The sequence below is a fragment of the Coregonus clupeaformis genome, chromosome 6, assembly GCF_020615455.1.
Source record: "Coregonus clupeaformis isolate EN_2021a chromosome 6, ASM2061545v1, whole genome shotgun sequence".
NCBI lineage: Eukaryota > Metazoa > Chordata > Actinopteri > Salmoniformes > Salmonidae > Coregonus > Coregonus clupeaformis.
In genome coordinates this window covers 32,769,730-32,784,729 of record NC_059197.1, presented here as the reverse complement: position 1 = coordinate 32,784,729, position 15,000 = coordinate 32,769,730, and the positions used below count along the sequence as shown (strand labels likewise).

The following is a 15,000-nucleotide window of genomic DNA, read 5'->3' as shown; positions in this document are numbered from 1 at the left end:
AGTATATCTGTGTAGAGAGGTGGTCAGAAGTACAGTATATCTAGACAAGACGGAGCTACTCTTCCTCCCAGGGAAGGACTGCCCGCTCCATGATCTCGCCATCACGGTTGACAAATCTGTTGTGTCCTCCTCCCAGAGTGCAAAGAACCTTGGTGTGACCCTGGACAACACCCTGTCGTTCTCCGCTAACATCAAAGCGGTGACCCGATCCTGTAGGTTCATGCTCTACAACATTCGCAGAGTACGACCCTACCTTACACAGGAAGCGGCACAGGTCCTAATCCAGGCACTTGTCACCTCCCGTCTGGACTACTGCAACTCGCTGTTGGCTGGGCTCCCTGCCTGTGCCATTAAACCCCTACAACTCATCCAGAACGCTGCAGCCCGTCTGGTGTTCAACCTTCCCAAGTTCTCTCACGTCACCCCGCTCCTCCGCACACTCCACTGGCTTCCAGTTGAAGCTCGCATCTGCTACAAGAACATGGTGCTTGCCTACGGAGCTGTGAGGGGAACGGCACCTCCTTACCTTCAGGCTCTGATCAGTCCCTACACCCAAACGAGGGCATTGCGTTCTTCCACCTCTGGCCTGCTGGTCCCCCTACCTCTGCGGAAGCACAGTTCCCGCTCAGCCCAGTCAAAACTGTTCGCTGCTCTGGCACCCCAATGGTGGAACAAGCTCCCTCACGACGCCAGGACAGCGGAGTCACTGACCACCTTCCGGAGACACTTGAAACCCTACCTCTTTAAGGAATACCTGGAATAGTATAAAGTAATCCTTCTACCCCCCCCATCCCCCCCGCCCCCCCCCCCTACAATTTTTTTTTAAATATTATTATTATTATTATTATTATTACAACAACAAAAAACACATACAAATAAATAAACAACAAAAATAAAAAACAACAAAAATATATATATAAATCAAATGAAAAAAATAAAAATTCTCTAAACAAATAAAAAATAGTGGTTGTCCCACTGGCTATCATAAGGTGAATGCACCAATTTGTAAGTCGCTCTGGATAAGAGCGTCTGCTAAATGACGTAAATGTAAATGTAAATATCTGTGTAGAGGTGGTCAGAAGTATAGTATATCTGTGTAGAGAGGTGGTCAGAAGTACAGTATATCTGTGTAGAGAGGTGGTCAGAAGTACAGTATATCTGTGTAGAGAGGTGGTCAGACGTACAGTATATCTGTGTAGAGAGGTGGTCAGAAGTACAGTATATCTGTGTAGAGAGGTGGTCAGAAGTACAGTATATCTGTGTAGAGAGGTGGTCAGAAGTGTTTATCTGTGTAGAGAGGTGGTCAGAAGCACAGTATATCTGTGTAGAGAGGTGGTCAGAAGTACAGTATATCTGTGTAGAGAGGTGGTCAGAAGTACAGTATATCTGTGTAGAGAGGTGGTCAGAAGTACAGTATATCTGTGTAGAGAGGTGGTCAGAAGTACAGTATATCTGTGTAGAGAGGTGGTCAGAAGTACAGTATATCTGTGTAGAGAGGTGGTCAGAAGTACAGTATATCTGTGTAGAGAGGTGGTCAGATGTTTATCTGTGTAGAGAGGTGGTCAGAAGTACAGTATATCTGTGTAGAGAGGTGGTCAGAAGTACAGTATATCTGTGTAGAGAGGTGGTCAGAAGTACAGTATATCTGTGTAGAGAGGTGGTCAGAAGTACAGTATATCTGTGTAGAGAGGTGGTCAGAAGTACAGTATATCTGTGTAGAGAGGTGGTCAGAAGTACAGTATATCTGTGTAGAGAGGTGGTCGAAGTACAGTATATCTGTGTAGAGAGGTGGTCAGAAGTACAGTATATCTGTGTAGAGAGGTGGTCAGAAGCACAGTATATCTGTGTAGAGAGGTGGTCAGAAGTACAGTATATCTGTGTAGAGAGGTGGTCAGATGTACAGTATATCTGTGTAGAGAGGTGGTCAGACGTACAGTATATCTGTGTAGAGAGGTGGTCAGAAGTACAGTATATCTGTGTAGAGAGGTGGTCAGAAGTACAGTATATCTGTGTAGAGAGGTGGTCAGATGTTTATCTGTGTAGAGAGGTGGTCAGAAGTACAGTATATCTGTGTAGAGAGGTGGTCAGAAGCACAGTATATCTGTGTAGAGAGGTGGTCAGAAGTATAGTATATCTGTGTAGAGAGGTGGTCAGATGTTTATCTGTGTAGAGAGGTGGTCAGAAGCACAGTATATCTGTGTAGAGAGGTGGTCAGATGTTTATCTGTGTAGAGAGGTGGTCAGAAGTACAGTATATCTGTGTAGAGAGGTGGTCAGAAGCACAGTATATCTGTGTAGAGAGGTGGTCAGAAGTATAGTATATCTGTGTAGAGAGGTGGTCAGAAGTATATCTGTGTAGAGAGGTGGTCAGAAGTATATCTGTGTAGAGAGGTGGTCAGAAGTACAGTATATCTGTGTAGAGAGGTGGTCAGAAGTACAGTATATCTGTGTAGAGAGGTGGTCAGATGTTTATCTGTGTAGAGAGGTGGTCAGAGTAGTATATCTGTGTAGAGAGGTGGTCAGAAGTACAGTATATCTGTGTAGAGAGGTGGTCAGAAGCACAGTATATCTGTGTAGAGAGGTGGTCAGAAGTACAGTATATCCGTGTAGAGAGGTGGTCAGATGTTTATCTGTGTAGAGAGGTGGTCAGATGTTTATCTGTGTAGAGAGGTGGTCAGAAGCACAGTATATCTGTGTAGAGAGGTGGTCAGAAGTACAGTATATCTGTGTAGAGAGGTGGTCAGATGTTTATCTGTGTAGAGAGGTGGTCAGAAGTACAGTATATCCGTGTAGAGGTTTTTGTACCTGGTACTCGTATGTATAGCTGAAGTGAGCGTCGACCATCTGTATGGAGCAGCGTCTGTCGTTGTCGAGGTAGAAACGGAGCTGTTTCCTCCAGGCCCAGGCGTCAGGGCTGCTCACCCCCTCCTCACACAGCTGCTTCACCACACTGATGTTATGGATGATGTCTAGGATCAGAGCCTTCAGCTTCAGCTGCAACACACTTGACTCTATGGGGGAGAAGCATCCTATCAGAACAGACCCTGTCTCAAAATGGCTCCACACTACCAATACAGTGCACAGATTCTGATCAGAGCTATGTAGGCCCAGGGTCTTTCCTGCTCAGGCCATGTGGTTGTTGATAACGCTAATGGTATTGATAAGATCCTTTTAGATCTGGCCCTAGTCATGTCTCCCCCAGGACTGTATCTAATGCTTGGGCCCTGTGCTGTGAGCGGAGTTTTATCACCGTGGCCTCTCCCTCAGTCAGAGAGCTTCTCCTCCCCAGCCAGTCCACACAAGAGCTGTTTTATGTAGCTATTCATTAGGGGCCGGCCATTAGATTAGACTGACAGTTATGACTGCAGCCTCTTAGCAAGCCTCTTTAGCCTGGGGAGCTGGGGAGAGACACACATGTACTGGTTATCTGACCACTTTAGCCTGGGGAGCTGGGGAGAGACACACATGTACTGGTTATCTGACCACTTTAGCCTGGGGAGCTGGGGAGAGACACACATGTACTGGTTATCTGACCTCTTTAGCCTGGGGAGCTGGGGAGAGACACACATGTACTGGTTATCTGACCTCTTTAGCCTGGGGAGCTGGGGAGAGACACACATGTACTGGTTATCTGACTTCACACTAGGTAAATAAAACAGCAGATTGTAACATAATTGTAACACAGTAACATAATTAACATCAGATAGGGCTGAGGCATGCCAATGAGCCACTGTAACAATAAGCAACCACACACACACACACACCTGTGTTTCCCGTCTCCTCAGAGCTGGTGTCTACGGTGGTGTAGTGCTCCAACTTAGCGGTGAGCTCCACCTCCAGCTGCTGCAGACTGCTGTTTCTCAGACCACTCTCCACCTCCTCAGTGAACTGGATCTGCTCTGCCAAGCACAGGATCTACACCCAGAGACACAGGAGTCAGTCAGGAGTCCATTAGGAGTCAGACAGGATCTACATCAGGGGTCAGACAGGAGTCACTAAGGAGTCAGGCAGAAATTACAATGGCTCTACACCAGGAGATACAAAGATCAGACAGGAACTATACAGGACTCATACATGAGTCAATCAGGAGTCAGACAGGAGTTATACTGGAGTCAGACAGGAGTTATACTGGAGTCAGACAGGAGTTATACCGGAGTCAGACAGGAGTCAGACTGGAGTCAGACAGGAGTTATACCGGAGTCAGACAGGAGTCATACTGGAGTTAAACAGGACTCATACAGGAGTTATACCGGAGTCAGACTGGAGTTATACCAGAGTCAGACAGGAGTCAGACTGGAGTCAGACAGGAGTCAGACTGGAGTCAGACAGGAGTCAGACAGGAGTTATACCGGAGTCAGACAGGAGTTATACTGGAGTCAGACAGGAGTCATACTGGAGTCAGACAGGAGTCAGACTGGAGTCAGACAGGAGTTATACTGTAGTTATACAGGAATCAGACAGGAGTCAGACTGGAGTCAGACCGGTTATACTGGAGTTATACTGGTGAGACAGGAGTCAGAAAGGAGTTATACTGGAGTCAGACAGGAGTCAGACTGGAGTCAGACAGGAGTTATACCAGAGTCAGACAGGAGTCAGACAGGAGTCAGACAGGAGTCAGACTGGAGTCAGACAGGAGTTATACCGGAGTCAGACAGGAGTTATACCGGAGTCAGACAGGAGTTATACTGGAGTCAGACAGGAGTTATACTGGAGTTAAACAGGACTCATAAAGGAGTTATACCGGAGTCAGACAGGAGTCAGACTGGAGTCAGACAGGAGTCATACCGGAGTCAGACAGGAGTCATACTGGAGTCAGACAGGAGTCAGACAGGAGTCAGACAGGAGTCAGACAGGAGTTATACCGGAGTCAGACAGGAGTTATACTGGAGTCAGACAGGAGTTATACTGGAGTTAAACAGGACTCATACAGGAGTCATACTGGAGTCAGACAGGATTTATACTGGAGTTATACTGGTGAGACAGGAGTCAGAAAGGAGTTATACTGGAGTCAGACAGGAGTTATACTGGAGTCAGACAGGAGTTATACTGGAGTCAGACAGGAGTCATATAGGAGAAACACAATAAGAGAAGAGTCAGATAGCATCAATGAGTAATGTATGTATGTACTCACTAACTGTAAGTCGCTCTGGATAAGAGCGTCTGCTAAATGACTAAAACATTTAAATGTAATGAATCATACCTGAGAGGGGTAGCGGGACGGGTCCACCTCTCCTTTCCTCCCTGCTGACACACACTCACACAGCAGCTGCTTCAGAGTCTCCTTCATCTCAGCAGACAGCTCACCCAGCCACACCTGGAACCCACACACACACACACACTTTTAAGGAGCTATATAATTGAGTTGTGTGTAATAATGGAGTTGTGTGATTGAGGTACACATTGCAGTACCCCCTACCCTCTACCCCGTGCCCCTTGACCCGTTCACCCCCCTACCTCTACGCTGTTGGAGATTCGGATGAGGTTCCTGAGGGGGACCACCTCTCCCTCTAGAGAGCGCATGGCCACGATGTGCTGGCAGTCCCCATCAAAGTCAACACTGTTGATGCCTACAGAGAACACAGTTATATCCACTGTCACTACAGACACATCAGTTTCACCAGTTGACAGCTTCTTTAGTTGTTACTGTATTGACGTTGGGATTTGGGTGTGAGCATGTGTGTGTGTGTGTGTGTGTGTGTGTGTGTGTGTGTGTGTGTGTGTGTGTGTGTGTGTGTGTGTGTGTGTGTGTGTGTGTGTGTGTGTGTGTGTGTGTGTGTGTGAGCGTGTGTGTGTGTGTGTGTGTGTGTGTGTGTGTGTGTGTGTGTGTGTGTGTGTGTGTGTGTGTGTGTGTGTGTGTGTGTGTGTGTGTGTGTGTGTGTGTGCGTGTGTGTGTGTGTGTGTGTGTGTGTGTGTGTGTGTGTGTGTGTGTGTGTGTGTGTGTGTGTGTGTGTGTGTGTGTGTGTGTGTGTGTGTGCGTGTGTGTGTGTGTGTGTGTGTGTGTGTGTGTGTGTGCGTGTGTGTGTGTGTGTGTGTGTGTGTGTGTGTGTGTACCAGCGAACAGCTTCTTGAGGTGTGACTGTATGACAGTGGGGTTGGTGGCCTGGCCCAGAATCTCCAGCAGGTCATCATCGCCAATGAAGTAGAACCGTGGGAAGGCAGAACGCTTCTCCTACAGGGGACAGAGACATACACTTCTACACTGAGTGGACAAAACATTATGAACACCTGCTCTTTCCATGACGTAGACTGACCAGGTCAATCCAGGTGAAAGCTATGATCCCTTATTGATGGTACTTGTTAAATCCACTTCAATCAATGTAGATGAAGGGGAGGAGACAGTTTAAAGAAGGAAAACTAAGACATGGATTGTGTATGCGTGCCATTCAGAGGGTGAATGGACAAAACAACAGATTTAAGTGCGTTTGAACAGGGTATGGTAGTAGGTACAGGGGCACCGGTTTGTGTCAAGAACTGCAACGCTGCTGGGTTTTTCACACTCAACAGATTCCCATGTCTATCAAGAATGTTCCACCACCCAAAGGACATCCAGCCAACTTGAGACTACTGTGGGAAGCATTGGAGTCAACATGGGCCAGCATCCCTGTGGAACACTTTCAACACCTTGTAGAGTCCATGCCCCGATGAATTGAGGCTGTTCTGAGGGCAAAAGGGGGTGCAACTCAATATTAGGAAGGTGTTTTGTCCACTCAGTGTATGTTTTTTTATTTCTATGTTTAGTGAGGACATATACATCCATCTTTGTACTAGTACTGATTGGCGAATCAATTGAAGTATAGATTTATTGATTTGTTAATTTATTGATCCCTGGTTGGTAGTTGATTGTTCAGTACCTCTAGGAACTCGTTGAGTGATTTCTGGCAGCGCTGGAGCTGGTCTAAGATGGTGATGAGGGAGTTTCTGATGCCAGAACGAGAGCTCAGAGACGTCACCCTGCTGTCCCTCTGGACATCAGCCAAGATGGACCTGACACACAGACACACACACAGTTTAGAAACACACAGAGTACAACATGGACAATGGATCAGAAAAAACAGAGCCACACACACACACACACACACACACAGTTTAGAAACACACACAGGGACAGGAGTACCTAAAGTCCTCGTCGACCCGTTTGAAACGGGCTTGTTCCCTGGGCAGAGCCCCCCGTCCGAAGATGGGCTCCAGGTAGACCCAGCGCCTCTGGATGGCATTCAGACTGACCAGGTACTCATCTAGATCAGACAGACGTACCTCCCACAGACTAACCTGGACAAACACACACACACGGTAACACTAGGTAAAGCAGCTACTTTTAAAGATGCTGTGCTTTCAGTTCTGAGTAACTCTAAAGACTCACCTTGTCCTGGAAGCCGCGGTAGTATGGAGAGTCCTTCAGAGACTGCAGAAGGCAGCGGTTATCACCAACCTGTATAGGAGACCAGGTTAGAGTGTGTCCAGTAGTGAGTGTGTGTGTGTCCGGTAGTGTGTGTGTGAGTGTGTCCGGTAGTGAGTGTGTCCGTGTCCGGTAGTGAGTGTGTCCGGTAGTGTATGTGTCCGGTAGTGAGTGTGTCCGGTAGTGAGTGTGTCCGGTAGTGAGTGTGTCCGGTAGTGTATGTGTCCGGTAGTGAGTGTGTCCGGTAGTGAGTGTGTGTGTGTCCGGTAGTGAGTGTGTGTGTGTCCGGTAGTGAGTGTGTCCGGTAGTGAGTGTAGGTGTGTCCGGTAGTGAGTGTGTCCGGTAGTGTGTGTGTGTGTGTCCGGTAGTGAGTGTGTGTGTCCGGTAGTGAGTGTGTGTGTGTCCGGTAGTGAGTGTGTCCGGTAGTGAGTGTGTGTGTGTCCGGAAGTGAGTGTGTCCGGTAGTGTGTGAGTGTGTCCGGTAGTGAGTGTGTGTGTGTCCGGTAGTGAGTGTGTGTGTGTCCGGTAGTGAGTGTGTGTGTGTCCTGTAGTGAGTGTGTCCGGTAGTGAGTGTGTCCAGAAGTGAGTGTGTCCGGAAGTGAGTGTGTCCAGTAGTGAGTGTGTCCGGTAGTGAGTGTGAGTGTGTCCGGTAGTGAGTGTGTCCGGTAGTGAGTGTGAGTGTGTCCGGTAGTGAGTGTGTCCGGTAGTGAGTGTGTCCGGTAGTGAGTGTGTCCGGTAGTGAGTGTGTCCGGTAGTGAGTGTGTCCAGTAGTGAGTGTGTGTCCGGTAGTGAGTGTGTGTGTGTGTCCGGTAGTGAGTGTGTCCGGTAGTGAGTGTGTCCGGTAGTGAGTGTGTGTGTGTCCGGTAGTGAGTGTGTCCGGTAGTGAGTGTGTCCGGTAGTGAGTGTGTCCGGTAGTGAGTGTGTCCGGTAGTGAGTGTGTCCGGTAGTGAGTGTGTCCGGTAGTGAGTGTGTCCGGTAGTGAGTGTGTCCGGTAGTGAGTGTGTCCAGTAGTGAGTGTGTCCAGTAGTGAGTGTGTCCGGTAGTGAGTGTGTCCGGTAGTGAGTGTGTCCGGTAGTGAGTGTGTCCGGTAGTGAGTGTGTCCGGTAGTGAGTGTGTCCAGTAGTGAGTGTGTCCGGTAGTGAGTGTGTCCGGTAGTGAGTGTGTCCAGTAGTGAGTGTGTCCGGTAGTGAGTGTGTCCAGTAGTGAGTGTGTCCGGTAGTGAGTGTGTCCAGTAGTGAGTGTGTCCGGTAGTGAGTGTGTCCGGTAGTGAGTGTGTCCGGTAGTGAGTGTGTCCGGTAGTGAGTGTGTCCGGTAGTGAGTGTGTCCGGTAGTGAGTGTGTCCGGTAGTAAGTGTGTCCGGTAGTAAGTGTGTCCAGTAGTGAGAGTGTTTCAGTAGTCTGCTGCATCAACTACTGTATAATACTGTATTGTCCCTTACCTGGTTGACCACGTCCTTCCAGTCCTTGATGAGAGTGAGTGTGTGTCCAGCGCTGTCTGTGTACTCAGTGAGGGTGAAGGCAGCTCCAGCCCCCCACAGGTCCAGCTCTCTGAGAGCCTCTCTGATGGTCACCTCCGCCTGGGCTCTGCTGTTTAGGTCTTTGAGCTCCAGGGCTCGGTCAGTGATGGTATCAGCCACACTGAGGAGATCCCAGAAGGTCAGTCTCTCCAGGGTAGTGCCTTTAGGAAGACCCAACAATCTGAACAGATCCAACCAGTGGTCCTGGGATAGGTGCTCCCCTCGCACGTACTTTAACACTGGTACCAGACTCTACAAACACACACAGAATACATTTTAACACCGGAACCAGACTCTATACACACAGATAGACAGAATACATGTTAACATTTCTGCTTAGCAGACAGAGGAGTTTGTCTTCCACTTTTCTCTCTCTCTCTCTCTCTCTCCCCCTCACCTTGTACTTGTCAACTTCTCTCTGTAGTTTAACAGACAGGCTGGTGTGCTGCTCAAGCTTCCTCAGTCTGTCCTGCCACGCAAACAGGAACTCCTCAAACACATAGGTCTTACTCCTGCAAAAAGCAAAACACACACACACACTGTTTATTCAACCACTAGTTAGCCAGCGAAGACAAACAAGGTGGAAATGATAATATCAAATCAAACCCCAAACCTTCCCTGACACCTCTCTGATGTCAGACTCCTAACCTGAATGTGATCCAGTCCTCCTTCGCCTTCTCCTGGAAGTCCTCCTGCCAGTCCTCATACAGAGACCACATCTGGCCATACTCCTCCATGTCCCTGATGGTCTCCTCCGCCAGGGAGAAGTCTGGAGCCTCCAGCTCAAAGTGACGACAGTCCTCACTGAGAAGAGACACTCATTAGTACACAGAAAACTGAAGGATTGAAAGTAAAGTTGACTTGCTGTGTGTGTGTGTGTGTGTGTGTGTGTGTGTGTGTGTGTGTGTGTGTGTGTGTGTGTGTAAACCTACAGCAGGCGTGTGCGTGTGACCTCCAGCTCCTGGAACTCCTGTTTCTTGTCTCTGATGGTTTGGACAGAGGCCAGCAGGGCTGCCTGGTCTCCCGTCTCTATGACCTCATCTCTGGGCTTCAGCTGGTCCCAGCGAGCCCTGAACCTGTCCAGCTCCAGCCTGTAGGCCTGGATACGACTCTCAGCATTACTACGCATCACCTCCACCTAGAGGAGAGGGAGAAACGGGGGGGAAATTAGGGAATGAGCATCTGTGTTTATGCGTTTGTTCCAAGCGTGTTTGAAAAAGTGTGCGTGTGTGTGTTTGCGCTCTCTCTCTCGTGTGTGTGTGTGTGTGTGTGCGTGTGTGTGTTTGCGCTCTCTCTCGTGTGTGTGTGTGTGTGTGTGTGTGTGTGTGTGTGTGTGTGTGTGTACCTGCTCTTTGATCATCAGCTGGTGGCTCTCCATCATCAGCTCTAGTTTGTCCCACTTGGCCCTGAGGGAGGACAGAGAGTCCAGCCCTCCTCCTGCGACGGCCCTCAGCAGACGGTTCTTCTCCTCCGCAGCCTGGAACTGGGGCAGGATCTACACAACACAATCACACAAACATTAGAGCAACGCTCAGACAACGTTACAAAACCGGGGCTCGATATATATGGAACATCACAAAACATTACAGCAACGCTCAGGCAACTTTACAGAACTGTGGTAGTAGTGATTGAATGTTAATGGTCATGAACAGTCAAAATCATGTTTTTCATGAAAACTGATGATATTTGAAGGAAACCAGATCAAAGTGTGACCAAAGTATAAAAAAATGACTGTTGCTTCTACATTGATAAAGTTTGATCATAAAGTTACTGGTCCCCTTCCCCATGTTTCCCCTTTCATCTGTGCCTGGTGTTCGCTAGTTACTGGCTAGTTTGGTGTTCAGACAGCAGGGGGGGGGGGGGGTGTTCACAAACTCAGATGCAGTTGTCAGGTCAACACATCAGTCAGTGCTGCTGTGAAGCGCATCACAAGATACATGCCAAACGGGAGATGTATTAATTTTTTATTATATCATTGGTGCAATTTCAATGTTGTTTGAGTTGCTTTGTGTATCACCAAATTAGCTTCAGATGATTTTACTGCAACACTGGGGTCACTGCATCCAAGTTGCTTTAAATAGGCGTTTCAAAGCTCATGAATATAAGCTCCCCGCACACTCAGCCTGTATTTTCAAACTTCCTGGTAGTTAGCCATGAGAGAAAAAGTACTTTTCAGAATGACTGTTCAGGACCTTTAAGTAACGTTGAGTCCCTCAAAGTGAGTTGCTTACATCTGGTTTGCGGGCATGTATCTGGCTGTGTCTGGAATTGGCCTCTCCTATCTCATCAATACTCTCTGGACGAGAGGACAACGTCTCCATGGCCTCAGTCACAAAACTGTCTATGTCTAGGGTATGGCCTGGAGGGGGGGAAACAGGGGGAGGGGGGGACAACAGGGGGGGGGGGGACAACAGGGGGAGGGGGGACAACAGAGAAGAAAGAAAATTAGAACAAAACAGAAAGGGAAAGATCGGGAGTGAGAAAACACGTCATGTGAACAAAACTGTCGTAAAGCCCCTGCACACAAGATACATCAACAATCATACACTGGTGTCACTGGGAGATTTGAGTATGTATTTCAAGTGAGGGAAAAAAAGTATTTGATCCCCTGCTGATTTTGTACGTTTGCCCACTGACAAAGAAATGATCAGTCTATAATTTTAATGGTAGGTTTATTTGAACAGTGCGAGACAGAATAACAACAAAAAAATCCAGAAAAACGCATGTCAAAAATGTTATAAATTGATTTGCATTTTAATGAGGGGAAATAAGTATTTGACCCCTCTCAATCAGAAAGATTTCTGGCTCCCAGGTGTCTTTTTATACAGGTAACGAGCTGAGATTAGGAGCACACTCTTAAAGTGAGTGCTCCTATTCTCAACTTGTTACCTGTTTAAAAGACACCTGTCCACAGAAGCAATCAATCAATCAGATTCCAAACTCTCCACCATGGCCAAGACCAAAGAGCTCTCCAAGGATGTCAGGGACAAGATTGTAGACCTACACAAGGCTGGAATGGGCTACAAGACCATCGCCAAGCAGCTTGGTGAGAAGGTGACAACAGTTGGTGCGATTATTCGCAAATGGAAGAAACACAAAAGACCTGTCAATCTCCCTCGGCCTGGGGGCTCCATGCAAGATCTCACCTCGTGGAGTTGCAATGATCATGAGAATGGTGAGGGAATCAGCCCAGAACTACTACGGGAGGATCTTGTCAATGATCTCAAGGCAGCTGGGACCATAGTCACCAAGAAAACAATTGGTAACACACTACGCCGTGAAGGACTGAAATCCTGCAGCGCCCGCAAGGTCCCCCTGCTAAAGAAAGCACATATACAGGCCCGTCTGAAGTTTACCAATGGACATCTGAATGATTCAGAGGAGAACTGGGTGAAAGTGTTGTGGTTAGATGAGACCAAAATCGAGCTCTTTGGCATCAACTCAACTCGCCGTGTTTGGAGGAGGAGGAATGCTGCCTATGACCCCAAGAACACCATCCCCACCGTCAAACATGGAGGTGGAAACATTATGCTTTGGGTCTGTTTTTCTACTAAGGGGACAGGACAACTTCACTGCATCAAAGGGACGATGGACGGGGCCATGCACCGTCAAATCTTGGGTGAGAACCTCCTTCCTCAGCCAGGGCATTGAAAATGGGTCGTGGATGGGTATTCCAGCATGACAATGACCCACAACACACGGCCAAGGCAACAAAGGAGTGGCTCAAGAAGAAGACACATTAAGGTCCTGGAGTGGCCTAGCCAGTCTCAGACCTTAATCCCATAAAAAAATCTGTGGAGGGAGCTGAAGGTTCGAGTTGACAAACGTCAGGCTCGAAACCTTAATGACTTGGAGAAGATCTGGAGTGGGACAAAATCCCTCCTGAGATGTGTGCAAACCTGGTGGCCAACTACAAGAAACGTCTGACCTCTGTGATTGCCAACAAGGGTTTTGCCACCAAGTACTAAGTCATGTTTTGCAGAGGGGTCAAATACTTATTTCCCTCATTAAAATGCAAAACAATTTATAACATTTTTTGACATGGGTTTTTCCTGGATTTTTTTGTTGTTATTCGGCTCTCTCACTGTTCAAATAAACCTACCATTAAAATTATAGACTGATCATGTCTTTGTCAGTGAGCAAACGTACAAATCAGCAGGGGATCAAATACTTTTTTCCCCCTCACTGTATTTCAAGTGAGGTTCCAGGCTTTACCTTGTATGGACTTCCTGAGTGACATCAGCAGGGCATCAAACAGTCTCTGGATGAGGTCATCAATCACTGCCTTCACTGGCTCACAGTTCACTGAGATACAGCCAACCTTCTCCAGACTGAAAGAGACAAAACGGTTTTATCATGACTGCAACAGTCTGATCAATGGAAGCTTTGTGGCCTATGGGAGGCTGTGTACCTGGGCAGGCGTTCTGACTCCTTCCCTCTGGCCTTCAGGGCCTTGAAGTTCCTCTCCCAGTCCTGGACAGACGATAGCTGCTTCTCCACCAACACGTCCATGTCCAGCTGGCCCAGCACCACCCACTCCTACAGAGAGAACACACAGATCGATCACACATCTCAGAGAATCAGAGTACAGATACAGTGGGGGAAAAAAGTATTTAGTCAGCCACCAATTGTGCAAGTTCTCCCACTTAAAAAGATGAGAGAGGCCTGTAATTTTCATCATCGGTACACGTCAACGATGACAGACAAATTGAGAAGAAAAAAAAATCCAGAAAATCACATTGTAGGATTTTTTATGAATTTATTTGCAAATTATGGTGGAAAATAAGTATTTGGTCACCTACAAACAAGCAAGATTTCTGGCTCTCACAGACCTCTAACTTCTTCTTTAAGAGGCTCCTCTGTCCTCCACTCGTTACCTGTATTAATGGCACCTGTTTGAACTTGTTATTAGTATAAAAGACACCTGTCCACAACCTCAAACAGTCACACTCCAAACTCCACTATGGCCAAGACCAAAGAGCTGTCAAAGGACACCAGAAACAAAATTGTAGACCTGCACAAGTTCAAACAGGTGCCATTAATACAGGTAACGAGTGGAGGACAGAGGAGCCTCTTAAAGAAGAAGTTAGAGGTCTGTGAGAGCCAGAAAATCTTGCTTGTTTGTAGGTGACCAAATACTTATTTTCCACCATAATTTGCAAAAATAAATCGCATAAAAAATCCTGCAATGTGACTTTTCTGAATTTTTTTTTCTCAATTTGTCTGTCATACAGGACGTGTACCTATGATGAAAATTACAGGCCTCTCTCTCATCTTTTTAAGTGGGAGAACACAATTGGTGGCTGACTAAATACTTTTTTCCCCACTGTATATAACAAAGTATTGAGAAACTTTTTTATTGACCAAATACTTATTTTCCACCATATTTGCAATTAAATTCATTAAAAATCCTACAATGTGATTTTCTGGATTTTTTTTCTCAATTGTCTGTCATAGTTGACGTGTACCTATGATTAAAATTACAGGCCTCTCTAATTTTAAGTGGGAGAACTTGCCTTGGTGGCTGACTAAATACTTTTTCCCCCACTGTATACGCTAGGATAGATCACACATCTCAGAGATTCAGAGTACAGATATACGCTAGGATAGATCACACATCTCAGAGATTCAGAGTACAGATATACGCTAGGATAGATCACACATCTCAGAGATTCAGAGTGCAGATATGCAGCATGCAGACATTATATACTCAGATATACACTGAGTGTACAAAACATGCTCTTTCCATGACAGACTGACCAGGTGAAAGCTATGATCCCTTATTGATGTCACCTGTTAAATCCTCTTCAATCAATGAAGGGGAGGAGACAGGTTAAAGAAGGATTTTCAAGCCTTGAGACAATTGAGACATGGATTGTGTATGTGTGCCATTCAGAGGGTGAATGGGCAAGACAAAAGATTTAAGTGCCTTTGAACGGGGTATGGTAGTAGGTGCCAGGCGCACCGGTTTGTGTCGAGAACTGCAACACTGCTGGGTTTTTCACGCTCAACAGTTTCTCGTGTGTATCAAGAATGGTCCCCCACCCAAAGGACATCCAGCCAACTTGACACAATTGCTGTGGAAAGCAT

The 15,000-nt window shown here is 47.1% G+C and overlaps 1 protein-coding gene across 1 annotated transcript in view; it reads right to left on the bottom strand.

The window, feature by feature from the left end:
- Window positions 1–15,000, bottom strand: part of LOC121567802 (cytoplasmic dynein 2 heavy chain 1) — a 176,424-nt gene that overhangs the window by 150,991 nt on the left and 10,433 nt on the right. Inside the window, 16 exon segments of the mRNA XM_045220180.1 lie at window positions 2,805–3,010; window positions 3,764–3,914; window positions 5,200–5,313; window positions 5,454–5,566; window positions 6,051–6,168; window positions 6,851–6,983; window positions 7,114–7,268; window positions 7,360–7,428; window positions 8,833–9,162; window positions 9,308–9,422; window positions 9,559–9,714; window positions 9,843–10,048; window positions 10,256–10,405; window positions 11,142–11,269; window positions 13,126–13,241; window positions 13,322–13,449. Coding sequence (XP_045076115.1) covers window positions 2,805–3,010; window positions 3,764–3,914; window positions 5,200–5,313; window positions 5,454–5,566; window positions 6,051–6,168; window positions 6,851–6,983; window positions 7,114–7,268; window positions 7,360–7,428; window positions 8,833–9,162; window positions 9,308–9,422; window positions 9,559–9,714; window positions 9,843–10,048; window positions 10,256–10,405; window positions 11,142–11,269; window positions 13,126–13,241; window positions 13,322–13,449 — 2,388 coding nt within the window.